Source organism: Myotis davidii, unplaced genomic scaffold (assembly GCF_000327345.1).
Source record: "Myotis davidii unplaced genomic scaffold, ASM32734v1 scaffold200, whole genome shotgun sequence".
Taxonomy (NCBI): Eukaryota; Metazoa; Chordata; class Mammalia; order Chiroptera; family Vespertilionidae; genus Myotis; species Myotis davidii.
The window spans coordinates 4,251,190-4,270,742 of record NW_006293700.1 but is presented as its reverse complement, the minus strand read 5'-3'; the positions used below and the strand labels follow the sequence as shown (position 1 = coordinate 4,270,742).

The window sequence follows — 19,553 nt, the reverse complement described above, 5'->3', positions numbered from 1 at the left end:
CCCCATACCCCACTCACCCTTGTCCCCTGTCCCCAGTGTCTTGAGTCTGTTGGTTGTGCTTATATGCATGCATACAAGTGCTTTGGGCGCTTATGACAACTTCCTACTCATGTCACCATTTCTGGGAGGCTTAGAAATGATTAAATGAACAAAAAGTTGTCATAAGCACACACCAAAAGTTACAAATGTTCACAAAATTTGTTCCTAAACTTGTAAAATATTGTAGATTCTTATTATTTATAAAATGAGATATGGAAAAACTCCATTTTTGTAGTAAGAGAATGATGGCCCACAGAAGCAAATAAAGGTGATTTCAAAACATTTTCCCATAAATACACTCCTAGACCTTTTTATAGTAATGCTATTCATTTTTTGATAATAAACACATTTACCGAATTACTTTGTATTCTCAATATTTTCCTTTATCTGTATTGATCACCAATATCAAAATAATACATCAGTTCACTATTTAGGAGAATTACCTTACTGTTACCTACTGTTATTTAGGTCCTGTAATGACAAAGGAAAGAGTAATCAATGCACTATCATAGCCTGGTGTTAGTAACTGGAGTACTGGGAAATAGCAATATAGCCAACAATGGGGAGGAACTTGACTGTTCAGGAGAAATCTGGTGTCAATAATAAAAAGTCAGGGTAGGAAATCAGACGACAGTAGGTAAGAGGCTAGCATGTGAGACAGGGGGTTCTCAGAGTCCTTAAGACCTGAACAAGACCAAGCAGGGACTCAGAGCCTGTCTCTATAGGGCGTGAAGGTCTCAGTTTAAACGTCAGTTAAAAATTCACACTTGTCTATAAAACATTTATCTATACACATGTAAAACCTGCTGATTAACGACTCATATTACGACACGAGATGAGATTCTAAGACTGCCTGCCAAATCTAGTTTGTTCTACACTCTGACCTCCAGAGAAGCTTCCTCAGGTGGAATTTTGATGCCATAAGCTGGCTCAGAAACATCCAGGGGCCCCATTCGCTGGTGAATGCAGCTCCCTCACCTGGGTCCTAAGTTCCCCCGTCCTATATTAAAAATTGTATTTCTCTAGGTATCTCTACCCAAGCTACATCTTTATCAAGATTATGCTATTTTAATTTGATATGTTTCTTTTTACTATATATACTTCTTGAAGTTATATAGCACATATTTTGGTAACATTAATTTAGAAGTACAATTTTATTATCTGTAATAATTATATGTTACGTTATGTACTTTTACATAAATCACCGATTTTTGTCAAATAGAGAATAGCTAATTGTATCCAATAGTAAATCTGCCAACTAATAAAACTATTATTTATTCTTTTATTTTGCCCTAGCGCATGTAACTAAATTCTCCCTCCCTGTCTCTGTCTCCCCCATCCCTTCTTACTTTTTACCCTGAAAAATGATTAGGCTTGAGATAACCTCATACTGGCATTAGAAGAATCATATTTACCTATCAGCCAGGATTTGAAAACTTTCTTCATTGCCTAGGTTTCAAAATAATGATCTTTTATTACAACAAATATAGCATATGAACACAATATCTTAATCTCCTGGACCCATAAAACAATCAAATCTTTCATCGATAGTATGAGAAATTCTAGTCATTGGCCCAAAACAGAGAAGTTAAATGAATAAAATAAAAATGTCTTTCATCATCTGGGGAGGACACTTGGCTTCTTTGTGTCAGAAAGAAAGGTCAAAGCTTAACAGGCAAATACAAGGAGTGAGACAGAAAATATCAGTCAAATGCACAGTTCCATACTTTCCATAAAGCAGACACATTCTCCTTTCCAAATCTTATTCTTCTAGTAATTGTGAAGAGGGGTCCATCGGGGAAATTGCTATTTCTCTAACTCCGCAACAACACTGGCACACTACCACACACATGAGTAATGCAGCTGTCTGTGAAACATTTTCTCATTCCCTCCCCACACTGGCAATGCTAGAGAAAATCTTTGGGACTTACTTTGGAAAACACCAAGAATGTCATAAATCCTTTGCACATTTTGGTATTTACTCCAAATGGGAACAAACTCATGAATAAACTGCAATCTTTTATCAGCTGAAGAGTTATTATTATCAAGAAAGCATTTTTCCCGAATGTTAACACGTGCTTATTTATTGCAAAAAAAGTTCATAAATATGTCCATATTTTAGAAGCTGTAATCCGTTTCACAATATTTTCATATGTGCCATAGGATGAAATTACTGAATACTTTTTAATACTGAAATTTCAATCATGGCAAAGCCTCAATTGAAAAAGAAGTCATAGCTTCTAAATCTCCCCTTCTGATATTGAATGCCTCCCTAGCCATCTATGGAATGAATAAACTATAGTTTTCAATTTTACTCCTAAAACAAAGAAGGAAGAAAGGCTTGTTTTGCTTTCCTAGGGAAAAAAGTAAGTTGACATTTTGGCACTGAGAGGTGGGAATGTCATGGTGCTGATAAATTCCCTAGAAGATTGTGTTCTGATGCCTTTTCATGTAGCTATCAAAAGCCGGGGAGTACAGAGTTTGTTTTACAATCGCCATGACAAAGGAAAGACTGTCAGGAGAATTTAGTGAATCTCCATACTCAGATTGTTTTGCCACTAGTTTTGGCCCAGAATCCTTTTCCTTGTGCAAAGAAGGCTTTCAGCTCATTTTGTCAGGTTTATGAGAATAATGAAGGATTCAAGATCAGAGGCCCTTGTATTCAAGGCCCAGTCATATTAAAATACCCAACAGACTGCCCTAGCTGGTTTGGCTTAGTGGATAGAGCATCGGCCTGAGGACTGAAGGGTCCCAGGTTTGATTCTGGTCAAGGGCACATGCTCAGGTTGTGGGCTCCGTCCCCAGTAGGTAGCATGCAGGAGGCAGCTGATCAATGATTCTCTCATCATTGATGTTTCTATCCCTTGCTCCCTCTCCCTTCCTCTCTGAAATCAATAAAAAGAAAAAGTCACCTCATTAAGGTAACAAGAGGCACATTAAAAAAAAAAAGAAAAAGAAAAAATACCCAACAGACTGAAGATATTGAATAATCATGAAAGGCCCAAGGAAGCAGCATGCCACCTGGACTTACTTTGGGGCATAGTTGCACACCAGGTACACTGCGCGGCGCCACACAGTCCCCCACACATTCATGTTTTGGCAAGTATGAATTGCACATCCGATCCGATTGGAGGTGGCCCAAACCATCTGCAAAAACAAACCAATATACCATTACTGAGGTCAAAGCTAAGAACACGCATGTTCACCAGAATAGATCTAGAGACATGGAAGCATGCAACACATTGAGGATTCTCAGATGGAAGGAGGGGTGGGGAAGAGATTAACCAAAAAATGTATACGCATATATGCATAACACACGGACACAGACAATCATGCCGTGAAGGGCTGGGGAGGGAGCAAGAATGGGGAGGAGGGGTCAGTGGAGGGGAAAAGGTTTCGTCTGTAATACTTTAAAGAATAAAGGTAAATTTTAAAAAATAGTTAAGACCATTTTTTGAAAGTATGACCCCCAAATTAACAAGACAGTTGAAATAACCTGTGTATAATGTGTACACATGGGGCCAAAACATCTCATTGGACATCTGGGGTTGCAGTCCTGGGGATACGGAAAAGCATAGTCTTTCACTTCATCGTACCATGGCTTGACCAACTGGAGAATAGAGCGATATCTAGATATCAAGATAAACAATGAGAACTTAGAACACATGGCAGACTCATATTAAATTGTAAGTTAATTGTTCATTGTGCAGATTATTCACAATGAACCAAGAGCATGCCCACCCCTTACAATTACCATCACCACCCTGTAGAATCCTCTATTCCTTCAAGTAAGACCAACATAAAAAAGCCCAGAGCTGGATCAAGTGATCCTATCTTTGCATAAGTTTACGTCTGACCATTTCAAAAACAGACATGTAGATATTTCGGGACTTATCATTTTATCTTGTTTTATCTATGTCAAAAATTTCTTCCATGAGAATCTTACGCACAATTAAGAGTTGACATATTAGAAGTAGCCATTATACTAAACTCAGTGTGGGCTTTTTTCTTAAATTGATATCACTTTAATTTTAATAATAGGACACCTGATTTTCTTCTTCTACATGCAAGAGACTGGGCCTTTGGAAGGTTGTATGATGACATTGCACAGTGGCAGGAAAATTATCCCACCACTGGGAACAGCTTTTCCGTAGTTGCATATACTTGCAGAGAGGTGGGTATGTACATATATATCTCTGTTATAAAAATTATACGTATTCATACGTATAATTTTTATAACAGAGATATATGCAACCAGGAAAAAGTTGCAGACACACAAGAATGGCTTCTGCCATTGTCGGGATTTTCCTGAGGTAGAAGAGACAAGATACAGGGTATAGCACAGTGGTCAGCAAACCGTGGCTCTCGAGCCACATGCGGCTCTTTGGCTCTTCCACAAAATACCACGTGCGGGCGCGCACATACAGTGTGATTGAAACTTCGTGGCCCATGTGCAGAAGTTGGTTTTCGGCCTGGGTGTGTCTATTTTGAAGAAATGGCGTTAGAAGAAGTGGGGGTACGACCCCTCAGATTGAGGACGTTGTTAGCAAAGGCCAGCTTAGGAGTACCTTAATTAAGTTAATGACAATGTACCTACCTATATAGTTTAAGTTTAAAAAATTTGGCTCTCAAAAGAAATTTCAATCATTGTACTGTTGATATTTGGCTCTGCTGACTAATGAGTTTGCCGACCACTGGTATAAGCACATGCTGATCCTTCCACAGCTGGGATGTAAGTGCAGAATGCAGGCTAAGGGAGGGTGCTTCAAGGGTGAAATGGGAAACTGGTCGTCTTAGGTCCTTTGAACCAATTAAATACTCCTTGAAGATATCTAAAACAGCCAGGGGTCCAGCACTGTGCCTGGCACATAGCAAGCACTCAATCAACAGTTGCTGACACGACTTGAAATTGGTGTCACTCCCTCGTTGGAGTCTCTGAGCAATGACGCTGTGTGGACAGAAAGGGTGCCAGGAAAGCCGCTTCCTACCTTCCAGTTCGCACAGAGAGATTTTGGCCCAAAAACCTCAGTAAGTAAGAAGGTCCGTGTTCCCAAATGCAGGTGGCGGCCCAGGCCTCAGCAGATTTTGCAAGATTTTCATCCCAAACCTGTGGAGGGGGGAAAAAAGCCTTTAGCTTTGCCAGGTTTTGCTGGTAAGAAACAAAAAGGAAGAGGGCATAAAAGGTGCTACTGTTCCCCAAAGTTCTTTCACTGCTGGTTCCTGAGGCTGTTTTGACTAAAACAAAGCAAATCCAGGCTATTAATATTTGAAGTTCTATAATGTAATATGATTATGCCACCAAAATATTGTTTTTATAGTGTCCCTAGATCTAAAGTCTAGACGTCAGTTTTAGTAAAGGGCTGGTTAACAAAAATACTGTATCTAGGTGTAACCTGGGGACACCTCATACCGACCACTGAAATTTGAATACCCCAAAGTCAGTTGATTTCCCTAGAGGCCATCTTCACAGCAACAAGGAACCATGCTATTCAAACATCTAAAAAACGAATATGATCAAAGTTATTCAAATCAGTTTATCAAGATTAATAATGTCTAATATTATACTGAAACTTCCAAAGGTCCAACTATATTAGCATGCAATAAATCCCATGGAGCTCCCACATTTTACATCATTTGAATCTTTGGTAATGAAAACGTGAGAATTACATTTTAGTTGGCATGAACTGGAAACAAACCATGATAAAATTAACTTGACTATGCTACATGGGGCTGCTATAAAAATATAGTGCATTATGATTCAATTAAATAAATGATGAAAAATAGTAGTTGTTCTTGAAAAGAACATGGTTTACACTGGCAAGGGTGTTATGGGTGTATAATGACTTTTCCATCATTAAAATATTTGTGGGATAAAATTTAAATGAGCCTTAGCTTTAGTATACATTTGCATTAGTTACTATATGGATTGACATTCTCATTTCCAAAGCTGTATGGGGACATCAAGCTCTGAGCGTATGTGGACCTTCCAATAATAAAGCAACACTAGCATGATGATCTGTTTTCTAGCAAGTTACAAGGTACAAAACACAAAGTATAGAATATTTATAATTTTTGTACATAAATATAGAAAAAATGCTTTCAAAATTTCTCCCTGGTGAAAATATAATTTAGTGAAGTATTTATCTCTTATAAAAATGATTTTGAGCCCTGACCAGTTTGGCTTAATGGATAGAGCGTCGGCCTGCGGACTGAAAGGTCCCAGGTTCGATTCCAGTCAAGGGCATGTACTTGGGTTGTGGGCACATCCCCAGTAGGAGATGTGCAGGAGGCAGCTGATCGATGTTTCTCTCTCATCGATGTTTCTAACTCTCTATCTCTCTCCCTTCCTCTCTGTAAAAAATCAATAAAATATATTTAAAAAAATAAAATGATTTTGAACTAACAAGTTCAATACCATGACATTATTTTATAAGTTATTTAAATATTGATATGCTATTCTGTCTGAAGAAATTGGTTCAGATTGTGATTAGACAGTAGGTAGCAGTATATTTTGGAAGGTAAGATTGTGTATGAAAAAAGAAGTGATAGACTTATGCTACTCAAATGCAAATGAAGCTCCATGGATGAGGCCTGTGGAGATGTCCTTCTGCTAATCATTGTTTTCCTGCTTTTCATAGTCTTTCTTATCTTATCATCCTTTTGGTGACCTTCTCTTCCACCAGATTGTGTGGAGCTAAGCAAGACTCCCCTCCATTAGGGTTAATAGCCATTAGTTTACTATGTGTTACCAAGCAAACTCATGGGACTGCTTGATCATAACACTATGAAGCCATAGTTTTCCTCAAGGATAACGGGATACATAGATTTATTTAATATGATAATATATTTAACTAAAAGGAAAGTAATTTAGTGACTTTGAAATAAAACAGGAAAAAACGAAATAGATGAACTCTTCAAGAGACACTTTCACTGTAGAAACAATGGCAGCTGCCCTCAAAAGAGATTTGTTAGTTACTCAGAAGTTGTTTTAAGTGAGTAAAACAAAGCCATCACACATACATTGATCTAGAATTGCATTAAAATAAGCTCACAAGCCCAACCGGCATGGCTCAGTGGTTGAGCATTGACCTATGAACCAGGTCATGGTTGATTCCTGGTCAGGTCATATACATGGGTTGTGGGCTCAATCCCCAGTGTGGGATGTGCAGAAGGCAGCCAATCAATGATTCTCTCTTATCATTGATGTTTCTCTCTCTCTCTCTCCCTCTCCTTTCCTTTCTGAAATAAAAATATTTTTAAGGTAATAAAAAAATAAGCAGACTTAGAAAATTTGTGTAAAATCAGAATTATTTAGGATCTGGAATAATTCTGAAGTGAAAATGCTACTTCTCCTTTGCCCATGTACAAGGAGCTGTAGCAAGACACACTTTTAGTTATCCAGAATATAATTTTCCCATTTTGTGTGTTAAATTAAATTTGGCAAAATATTACATAATATCATTTTAATAAATAATGTTAAATACAGTATCAAAAATGAGAATAATTCTCATTCTATAATATTTTATGAGCTAGTGTCTGTGTATTTTTTTCTCTAAATTGATATCATGCTCTTTTACAATTATGAAAAAGATTTTGTACTATTATTTTATAGTTAATTTCTTAGCTCAGTAAAATCACTATTTGACAGAAATTATATGAATCACTATTTCAAACTTCTCCTTTGTTTGTAAAAATCGGGCAAAGTATACCAAAACATATAATAAATTTATAATGAAAATTATAGAATCATAGGACTGAAATGAACTTTTAAAAGCATTTGTTTGGTGAACTCATCTATTATCTATTCTTCTGATGTTTGTGAATAAAATATGGGTTATAGTTCATCAAAATACAAAACAACACAATTAATTCACAGAGGACTTCCAGATGGAATAGCATCAACCCAGTTTGTTCCCTGGAGGGTTCTTAACTAATTGTAGTCACTTGAGAAAAAAATGCATCCAAATATACAGTGTGCACTCCAATCAATAACTGCTAAGAACACTTAGAGTCTTGTCCTGAAATATCAGCATAGCAGGGCACAAATCGCATTGACCTAAGAGTAAAGAGTACTGTGTTCTAACCCTGATTCTGCTGCTAACATCCTCTGAGGGCATGCTCATTATTCTTTCCGTCTCCCACTTAATTCACCTTTGAAATAAGACTGAATGAAGTCATCCGTAAGGTACCTTTCATCTTCAACTGCTCATGACTTAGTATACTTGAGTAGCCCAGCATAGAGCCAGGAAGATCTGTGATTTATATGTGTTCTGTGGGTCTATGTGATTTACTCAGTGCTAGCCCTTTCCATTCCCCAGAGAGAGTAAAACTCCTTTTCAAAATTACTGAAGACATTTAAGGCAGTTGAGGATTTGAAAAATAATTTGGCATATATAATCCTATGTTTACACTCATTCACATATTTAAAAACAAAATATTATACATGCCAAAAAGATAGACCAAAAGTATATGCCTGAACAGTATCTTACGTGAGCATTCTTTTTAACTGTGATAGGGGATTTTGATGGGAACACAAAGTATTATTACTGATTGATGCCTACTTTTTTTAGGGATTTCTATGTACAAAAGTCATCATTACAATTTTGGAGAAAATAGTTGTGGGAGAGGAGGAATAAGGACTCTCTCTCTCTCTCTCTCTCTCTCTCTCTCTCTCTCTCTCTCTCTCTCCTTCCTTCCCTCCCTCCCTCTCCCTCCCTCCCTCCCTCCTTGGTATTTACCTTTAGGGAACTGATGGCAGGGGTTTCTGCCTGTCTCCATGTCCCTGAAGGAAGGTGCTGGAAGCTTGGTGGGAACTGGCCAGGTCCCACACAGACAGTGGGCCACTTTCCCTCCCTATGCAAGAGATGATCAGCTCTCCCTTTGATGCCCACTACAAAGTCAGAAGGTCCTGCAGTCTTTCTTGCCTCTCTGTCCCTGAGCAGGACTCACACCTGTCCTGTAGAGAGAGGCCTATCCAGCTGGAGTAGGGAGCACTGAAATGTGAGGGTTACATCAATCACATCTATTGGTAAAATTGAGGACTGACTTCGCTGTCTCTGTCTTTCTTCATTGGTTACCACTCCCATGAGAAAGTGGGTAAATTACGTATGCGCCGATCTTTGTGGTATTTGATTGTATTAATTTGATGAGAGGTCTTTGAGGTTGGAAAATAGCAAGCAATGATTACTTTATTTAATAACAATAGGAAATTTCAACAAAAAAACTGGGGCCTGTAGGGAGTGGCCCAATATTATCTATTCTTTCTTAATGGCTCAATATTATCTGTTCTTCCTTAATCAGAAGCTCTGAACTACAATGAATGTTGCCAGTATAACCATGTGAAAGAATTTTAACAACTTACAGAAGTTCAGGGCCCTGGCCAGTTTGGCTTAGAGGATAGAGGGTCAGCCCATGGACTGAAGGGTCCGGGTTCAATTCTGGTCAAGGCCACATACCTCGTACCTTGGTTGAAGCTTGATTCTTGGCCCCCACCGGGTTCTGCTGGAGGCAACTAATAGATGTGTCTCTCTCACATCAATGTTTCTCTCTGTGTGTCTCTCGCCCTCCCTTCCACTCTATCTAAAAATCAATAGAAAAATATCCTCAGGTGAGGGTCAGCAGCATCAACAAAAAATTCAGGGAATGAAGATGAAAATTGCTAAGCATTTAAGTTGATATATACGGTGTCCCCCTAAAATGTGTACATGCACTTTGAATAATTACTAAGCCAGTGCTTATTAAAGTACGTTTCATTTTCAAAATTGAGCTATCAGCAGTTACAGTGTATATACATTTTTGGGGGACACCCTGTATACCTTTCTGTTTGCTTGATGGGCATCTGCTGAATCTGTCTGAGTACCTTGTGGCATTTATTTGAAATGGCTTTAATACTATCCCCTAAAAATACAGCAACAGAACAAAGGGCACCCAGGTGACTCACTTAACGTTCTGTGGAATTCCTAGTAAACATACAATATATTATTCTCTGTTGGTGAAAAAAAAACTGAACACCTGATACTTAGCTTTCATTCAACCAGATTCAACATTCTGTCTTCCCTATAAATAGATAAGATACTTTCAAAGGTAAGTTAGTTGTGGCACTTAAAATCTGATCTTGCCTCCTAAAAATGAGGCAAAAATTAAGAATATGTATGGATACAGAAAGATATTTACTGGACTCACTAGAGGATACTATAATTAAATCAGGTAAATCACAAAATAAATATAGCTTAAGACAATGTTGGAGCATGCGTATACTTGTAGGTGTACCCCATTGACCCAAGTGGTTTTCTTCCATTCTTTGTTGTTAAGAACCATTTAGTTGCTCAGCTCATAAACTGATTTAGCTTTGGGCTCAAATGTTCACCATGAGCTATTCTGCTTATAAAGTCAGCACCTTGTCTGTGGCAACCACATAGTTGGACTGAGCCATGAGAAATATCCCGGATTCAAACTGATGTCATGTAAATATCTAAAAGACTTGTGGCTCCAAGAGAGAGGAGGGATGTGACAAGAACGCAGATTCTCATCAAGTTCAGAGGTCTTTAGAGCTTGAGCCAAAGACATACAAAACCGAGTGAAAGGATTTTCCATCACGGGAGAAGGTTGTTGACATTCTCAAGTGGACAGAAGAACTAGAGAATGATACGCTCCGGCCAGGGGTGAGGTTGTTTTCTCGGCGTTTCTGTAAGCTTGGTATCCACAACAGTGTCGCAGCCAGATTCAGGGAGCATGGTGCCATCTGACTCTCTCTTCTTAAGCCCCAGTCAGTATCTCTGGATGACAAGAATCGAGTCTAGCTGGATGGCAACCTAAAATTACTTGGGAATATATCCCTAACAGTATTTGAGGTGACAGACCTTTTTTAAGTGGGTAACATCTTTCAAATCCAAACATAAGAATTAAATGTAGAAGTATTTAAAAGAGTCAAATTGAAGTTATTAAAAAGGATAGCTATGTCTGGATGAAGAACCTGTGCGTATTTGATAGTATTAATATTTTTAGTGGTTAAGTGAATGTGGCTTATTAAAGCAACAGGTTAGCCTTGTAATTTCAATAAACATATCAATGAGTAATGATTTATATTTGTGATTTTAAGTTGAAAATTAGAAGACTTGTTAATTTTTTTAAACAGTATTGCAAAATTTAGAACTTGAGAGTCACTGTGTACCTTAGACTTTTAAGACATTACCTATATAGAAATTATTATTTTCAATCAATTAACTGAAATACTTTAAAAATCAAACATATTAAAACTATCAATGCTGTTTTGAGATATTTAATTTTTAAAATTTGTTAGTAACAAACGTTAAGGAAATGTGATTGCCAAAGTTTGCTAACTATGGATACAACCAGAGATTAGGAAATGTAAGCTACGTTAAGGAAGAACCAGGAATATTACTTGAGAAAGCAAAAGATACCTCTTGACAAATATAATACACAATTGGAATCCATCTTCAAAGATAACAAATGTTAAATAAAAAAAAACCGTACTTTGAATCTTTGGAGATGTATTTCTAAACTGGTATGATAGTAATGGTATTGGAGACAGTATGGCATATGCTGTAGACACTATTTTCCTGGAAATTTATGTGGTCATTCCTTGTATATTAAGATAAAAAGCAAAGTCAATTTAGATAGATACGTTTTGGAGTTTTTAAAAAATAATTTAGCTAGGACTGTTTGATCTTTTCCTGTGTTGGTCAGATTGGGGAAGGAGTATTGACTTAAAGAAGTGGGAAAGAGCCATTAAAAAGAAGTTAAGTGATGACAAAATTATTTCCCCTGAGGGCAGAAAAATGCTTTTAATACACTTTAAAACAGCTTTAAATCATGGGAATGATTGCAGTTCTGTTTTGAAAGTGGTGGGTTTATTCCCAGTAGGTAGAAATGCATGCAAAATGCCAGTAAAGAAAACTCAGAGTTGAGGTCCAGGGTTAACCAGACAGGAGGGCAGAAATGAATATTGGGAAGGAAGGCTCCGGTAGGGTGAAGTGCGGTAGGACAGAGAAAGAGGAAGGGAAATTTCTGGTGTTCATTAGATTAATTAAATGATTTTAAACTGATTCTACTTTATAAGAGAAGTAGAGAGCTAAAGGAACTTGATTAAAAAATTCTCTGAAGCCACAACAATACCTATAAAAGATGGAACTAAATTATATCATAAAATATCTAAGTGGGGTCCTAAGCATTTGGTAAATGTTTAAAAGAAGATAACGAAGACTTCCCTTAGGTAACATGAATGCCACCTTGCAGGTAGGTGGGGTAAATTTCTGTAAAGAGATGATGTAAAGTGCACTTTTTTGGAAGGATCATTGCTAACAGCATACATTTCTTAAAAACAAACCAATAAAGCCCTTTTTCCTCATCCCGTTTCGTCTTCCAATTATTGCAGTATTCTTCTCCTTCTTATAACAATAAAATTCCTTGAGAGTTGTCTTAATTGAGAATTTCCAGTTTTTCTTCTTTTATTCTTTTTTGAGCCCCGCATAGAGATTCCCCACTCCACCTCCACTCTACCCAACTGCTCTCCTCAATGGCCTGGTCACCAACTTCCTTGGTCTACCGGCAGCTCTTGGCATGATCTAGCCACTTGCTCCTCCTGGACACACCCCCATTCCTTTGTCCTTGGTCTCACCACCCCGTACTTGCCTTGTTGAGCTCTGGTTGCTGATTTTCCATGTTTGATGGTTCCTCCTCATCCCTCCAACCTCTATGTGCTAGAGGGGTCCCAGGGCAGAGCGTCACTCTCTCTCTCTCTCTCTCTCTCTCTCTCTCTCTCTCTCTCTCCCTCTCCCTCTCTCTCTCCTGCTTTATCTGTATTCACTGCCTATGTAATCTCCTTCAGTCTTCCGGATTGACATGCCATTTACATGCTATTGATATTATCACTCCAAATTATATCTCTAACCCTCTCACTTGAATTCCAAACCTAGGTACTTTAAGCCTCAACCTAACTTGTCCAGAGTTGAGCTCCAAATACTCACAACCCTGCCCCACTTCCCACCCATAACCTGCAGTCTTCCTTCTGTCAGCAAATGGCATAGCCCGTCTTCTGGTTCCGGGGTCACCAATCTGTCCCCTTGCCTGTTCATATATATCTATGGCTGTTTCCAAACTACAACTGTTCTTGTATTGCTCAGGCTAAAATTCTAGTAGTCATCTCTGTGCTTTCTTGGTTTCATAATCTTTATTTGCGCCACTGGCAAATCTTATTGATCCTGCCTTCACACTACTGTATATACAAAAGATAAGTACTGAGTGCCACCACTATTGCCACACCTGCTCAAAGCCACCATCATTTTTTATCGGGATTACTGAAAGGGACTTTTAACGGAGGGAGTGATCCATATGTATAAATAAACGAGGGCATGGATAAAAGCGAAACAATAAATTTAGGATTTGAGGTAAAAGTACTTAAATAAGATTGGTGATTAGGAAAAAATGGAAAAATTTTGAGTGCTTTAAATCTATGCATGGCTGTGAAACTACTTCAGCCAAGTGCTGAAAATGTCCAAACTCTTTAAATATAATTAAACTAAATGATTGCATTGTGGGAATGGTCTACTCATGAAGATGACTAAATGTAGTATTGGGTATAAGATTACAAAGTGCACCTGCTGCTTCTTGACCTCTGGACAGTTATATGGAGAGAGAGAGAGAGAGAGAGAGAGAGAGAGAGAGAGAGAGAGAGAGAGAGAGAGAGAGAGAGACTGGCTGACTCAGAAATAAGTGAATTTGCTGCACCCAAAGAGGCTACTCCTCCCCTCTCTAAGCAATTGCTAACAAGTAGGAAGTGGACTCAGTCTCTCTAGACATTACCATTTTCAGGATAATCTAGAAATCCTGATATACATGTGAAATATATCAACTTCTACATGTGGGCAGTTAACTTTTAAAAATATAAAATTATGTACAATTCAATACTATACAGAGCAAATTAAACATACCTACTACAGTGGTTGATGGGCCTGCAGGTTATAAACTCTAATGTAGGGTGTCATTGTCACCATTCCACCTACACCAACGAGTCCTCTTCCCACTTCATATCCATGGATGGTGGCAGGACATAGCAACCCTGTACCTGCATTTGCCTCAAACCTCCTCACAATAGACTTACCACATGGGGAGGGCTGCTTTGTCCTCAACAATGGAAAGTGCAAGAATGCAAGTTTCCATATTAACCAATAGGATTCTAGGGAACTGATTCATCTAGACAGCCAGTAAGTGAATATTTATTGGGAGGCACTGGGTACTATGAATTCAACTGTCAGCAAGACTAGCAGGGACTCTGCCTTGTAGCTTAGGGAAGAGACAGGCAACAAAAGCACTACCAAACAAAAAAGCAAATAATTGCTAAAGACAATAAATTACATACATTTAGCATTATATAATTCAATATACGTATATGGGGGCGGGGATGGGGAAAAGTGGGCTTACAGTTGTAATACAAATAAATAATACAATTTTAATAAATAAACATACAAAAATAAACTGTGTTTCATGTACTCACAACTGTCAACCTACTTCTGCCCATCCCTGTATAACACATACAATGCATTCTATGAAGCAGCTCGGAAAAACCATGTGCTACTAAGTTTGTTTCCTTTGAAGTGTCCTTAGTCAATAAAATACATTCCCATGTAAGCCTCATCCCATGTCACACACATCTGTAGCTCCCCAGACATGCTATGTTTTGGAAACAGGTGTTGAGTGAGCATTCAGTGACATTTTGTGATAATATCGCAAGTAGCACTGGAATAATTCTTTTGGGTTAGCCTCATCCTTGTTTCAGTGTATAGTCTCTCGTTAAATAAGTGGATATTTGAGCCACAAAATACTTTTCTCAGCTCAGTTTTGTGTCCTGAACCATGACCTGAGATAATTCTTAAAGCATGTGTTAGAGTTCTCACCTGGGAACTTACTCCAGGACCCCCAGGGGAAGCTTTGAGAAGAGATGCCTCACCCACCCCTGGACCAGAGTTGGGGATCTTGACTGTGTACTGCAAAGTGGTTCTGCTCTCGTGGGCAACAAGTTATCTAAAACCCTACTGGGAGGGGGGTGGTGTCCTTCTGATCATGAAGAACTTTGGGCCTCCTCTCTCATATCTCACCCCTACTCATCCCTCTTTCCCCACTGCACTCACACACCCCATGAGGGGCTTTGGAAGAAGGGGCATTTCTGGTAGTTAATGTCTGTTAATTTTCACTTTATGAGCCCTCATATTAGTATCCTTCCTTTCAGCCCTGGCCTGTTATTGATTCATGTACCTGGTGACAGCGAGATGCTCTGTGAGGATGTCTGCTATGTGTACACATGAAAGACTTATGGGTAGGAGGTATAGAAAACAGTCCTGAATGCTGCTGTACAAATAAGCTGATATCACACATTCTGAGAACAATCATTCCAGGGGAGGGGACATGTAGTCTGCAGCTACATGGGTACGAATACTGAGATGATAGATGGTGTTCATAGTGCCTATTTAGACAACATGGGAACTCTAAATGGATTTACTAACTGAGGTATCAAAAGTAACATATGGAAGAACAGTGTGCATCACTTCCTGAAAAGTCTAAAAACTTGAAAGAAAGGCTTTAAAAATGTAAAGTAAGGCAATCTCTTTGCATTATAACCTCACACTTGTATTTAAAACACTCATTTGACCTACACATGACTCAGTTAATGAAGTTGCGGGAGACTTTGGCCACCACATCTGCCAACCTCCCTTGAGGGTGTGTCTGCAGAAGCAGAACAAATGGGGACCAATGTGTCATCCCCACTCTGCACTGGTCAGGTCACCTCCATTCCAGGCACCTCGTTGTCAGAATAACACACACAGGTTAGAACCCAACCAGGGATACCAACCAGGTGAAAGCCCGTCTTTGGCCAGAGCCACACTGCTTCCCAGGAGTAAGGGGCGAGGGAGAACCTCGAATCTCCATCTCCTTAACGACACAACTCTTACCTTTCCCAGGATTTTCAGAAAAGCAAACCTCTTTGTGCAGTCTTCCCTGATAGGCAACACTCTGGAGGCCACAGGTGGTGTAGACAGCAGGTATTGAACACAAAAGGGCTGGAGACTAAGAAAGAGCTGGGTGACTGGGGTCAGGGGTCAAAGACATAGATGCTCGCAGCCTCCAAAGACCTGAAGCACTATTCTAATGCAGAATTTCCCACATGGCGTCCAAGGAAGAATGCAGGCAGCAAGGTTCAATGCCACGGGAAGAAATACTTTCTAATATTCAGTGTTGTCCTCAGATGAAATGCATGTATGTCCTAGAGCAGGAGATGAACACATGCAGGGGAGTGTGTATTGCTGTCTTTCCAAGCACAGACTTTGGGGCCAGGCAGAACTGTGCTCTTAACCTTTTGACCTGCTCAGGTTTCCTGTCTGACTGTGGTGAAAGCTGGGTGAGCTAGTGACTGAGAGCATGGAGCCCAGCTCGAGCAGCGCAAGGGTGTATGTAATGGTGGATGCTATTAGTAGTGGGGGTCCAGGCCCTGGATGGTAATGAATGAGAAAGCCGCCCAAAATGGGAGGCAGTGAGGTGCCCTTTGATCACATTATCTGGCAGCCTAAAGTTTGAGAGCCATCAAGCTTTCATCTCAGCTAAGCGTGTAAGCAGATAAAGGAAAGCCAGGCAAACCCTAAAGCAACTAAATAATCAGAAGCGGAATTATGTCTAGATAACAAGGAACTTGCTTCCGGGGAAAAATAACATCAGACAGTGGGAGATAAGAATTGGGGGATTTTAGAAGTGTTACAACTTATGAATTTCACATATGTTGTGTCTCTAAATTTGAAGACCGTTTCATGATGGATTCTAGCAATGCCCTGCTCTCTGGGGAAATATAATGCCCATCGGCTATCATATAATTCCAGAGTAATAAGACAGGAAGACATTTTCATGCGTGGTTAGTTCTTTTCCCCGAACTCAGTGTCACAGCAATCTAAAAAACAGATTCCTTGATTGTTAAACTCTCCTGTGATACACGTGCAAACTCTCTGGCCATTGCACTGAAGAAGTGGAATGCCTTTCCGCCTACCTACAGCCTGCTGGCAGCGAGATCTCCCTGGAATGCAGAGACCCAGATTGGGTAGAAGGTTCATATTTAATGAAATTATGAAATGTGAATTTGATGCACATTGTAGGAGGAAAAAACATGTGTCCTTAAGTAACATTGCTGGACTGTTTCCGTTTGGAGTATGTGGTGTGAAATTTTAAAAGTCATGAAAAGTTTAGTTTGAAAATACAACTTGTTAGGCATTCTTTCCTCTTTGGGTCCAAAAAAAAAAATGCTTGATACCTGATTTTAGACACAATGGGGAGCATAGCCTGGAAACAATGGAGCCCCATCCCTCCAAACCTCACTCTAGGGTAGATTTGGTACCAAGCATTCTTTCTTGACCAGTTTGAGCTGTTAGTCTTTCTTCTCGTTGCCCCTCCCCACCATTCTTAAGAAATTCTCACTGACAATTTAACATCTCAAGTTCCGCCCAGCTGTTGAATAGCCACCGACTGGCTGTTAAAAGGGTTTCAGATGTACTACACTCACACGCCACACTAGTCAGCTGCTAGTTTTCTGAAGTGCTTTGGATAGTTTCCAGAAAGACCTTATTCTGAGTGTGTCAGAAGGACTCGATGGGCCTGGTGCTATTTAGGCCCCTGAAACAGATTTGAATTCGTGTTGATGAAAGTCTCAGCACTTATTCTGTACAAAACACAAAAGCATGAAGCTTTCTTGCAAACATTCTTGAGTTGATTCCCAGACATAAAAACATCCATCCATGCTGTCTCCATGATACTCCCCGACCCCTTATGCAAAGTGGTCCATTTTGAGGAGCAAAGCATATGCCCATCTAACATTCTTTGTAGCGGAGCAGCGATTTTCAACCCTGTTCATCTCATGGCACACATAAGCTAATTACTACTATTCTGCAGCACACCAATTGTTTGCCAATCTGACAAAAAAAAAATAAAGGGGATATAACTGGACAGCTATTATTGTGTTGGCTGTTTTCTTTCTTTTTTTTTTTAATTTGACAATGTAAGAGGAAAGAAATCAGTGCCCCTGACTAAATAATTAGGTGCTGGATGTTTTAACAATTCTTGCACCAGCTGAAAATTGCCGGATTTGAAGAATGTTTCCTCCCACACCCACTAGCTACTTCTTTCAGCCTCCATAGGTGTGTACCTGGGTGGTACACCTGCAGCCCTTATAGATAACCTGGCCCCCACTCTTTACTTTCTGGTCTTCAACTCAGAAAAACCCAGTTGTTCTGCTCAAAACTGAAGGCAGCTCCTTGCCTGCTTTCTCACACAATCACTTACCCCTATTGACTTGGTCTCTACATGTACTTGGTCATGTCCCTGTGGCCTTAAACTTTATGAGGCTTCAATTATCGCTCACCCAAACTGACAAAGTAAATAATGGCCTCTGGACTGTGCTCCCTGCTTTTACTTCTGCCTCCCTCCAACCCCTTCCTCATGCTGGAGCCATGATGTGAATGAATGATATAACTTCCCTGCTTCAAACCTTCAATGAATGATCTAACTTTGATCTTAGAATAAAACTCAACAAGTTCCTGCTTGCCTTCCCAGCCTCATTAAACATCACTTTTTCCTTAATATACTCTCTCCAAGCCCCCCCCTCCACCCCCCGCCCTTTCGATTTCTATCCTTGCCTGCAACACACCAAGCGCCTTCTTGGAACATGCTCTCACACCTACAACAGGTTCTCTCTTTCCTTAATGCCCTCCTCTATAACTTTTATTTATTTTTCACATTTGATATTTGAAATATTGCCTTTTAGAAGCCTTCCTGGCCTCTCTATCCTGAGTCCAAGTCTGGTCTAGGTACACCCCCTCTGATCCCGAAGCACCCTTAGCACTCGGCTCACTGTGTTCCCACTCACTGGTCTGGGCACAGTGCTCCTAAGGAAAGGTGTCCCAGCTCCCCACTCACCCCCTCAGCAGAGTGCCCGGCACCTGGCTAGACACTGCGGGAGGAGAGATTGAATGCTGCCTGGCTCTTGCCTTCTGAGCACCAGAGCCACGTGCTCTTTACACTCATGCCAGTGGAAGCACTTCATTCAATTGTTCCATAATATTCACTGCGTGTTCTCCGTAGACCAGGTATGGTCTACCAGTACTCAACAGGAATACAATAAAATCCTCTTCCTGCACTGTTGTATTTGGTCAAGTATCCTTTGCCACAAAAACAAACAAACAAACAAACAAAAAACACTGTTGACTCTTGGGAAATACGGTCACCCTATGTGTGGCCTCTGTGTGATCATGTGTTTACATTTGTGCTTCTTTGGGGTCTGCCTTCAAATGGTCTCAAACCAAATGTTCTTAAGCTTCCCTCACTCAGCTGGTTCTACGCATGGAGAGCTGAGCATACAACACCAAGTGATACTAAGCAACGTGCACCTTGAAAGAAAATTCCTACCAAACGTGCCCAGTCTCCATCTGAAGCCAAGACACTTGAAAGGTTCTGCCTCTAGATCA

General features: G+C 39.7%; 1 protein-coding gene across 1 annotated transcript in view; it reads right to left on the bottom strand.

Annotated features, from left to right (window-relative positions):
* Positions 1-19,553, bottom strand: part of PI15 (peptidase inhibitor 15) — a 28,268-nt gene that overhangs the window by 1,091 nt on the left and 7,624 nt on the right. The window contains exons 3-5 of the mRNA XM_006767338.2: positions 5,028-5,146; positions 3,536-3,668; positions 3,071-3,186 (exon numbers count right to left, since the gene is read on the bottom strand). Of these exons, the coding sequence (XP_006767401.1) occupies positions 3,071-3,186; positions 3,536-3,668; positions 5,028-5,146 (368 nt within the window). The remainder of the gene's footprint in view (positions 1-3,070; positions 3,187-3,535; positions 3,669-5,027; positions 5,147-19,553) is intronic.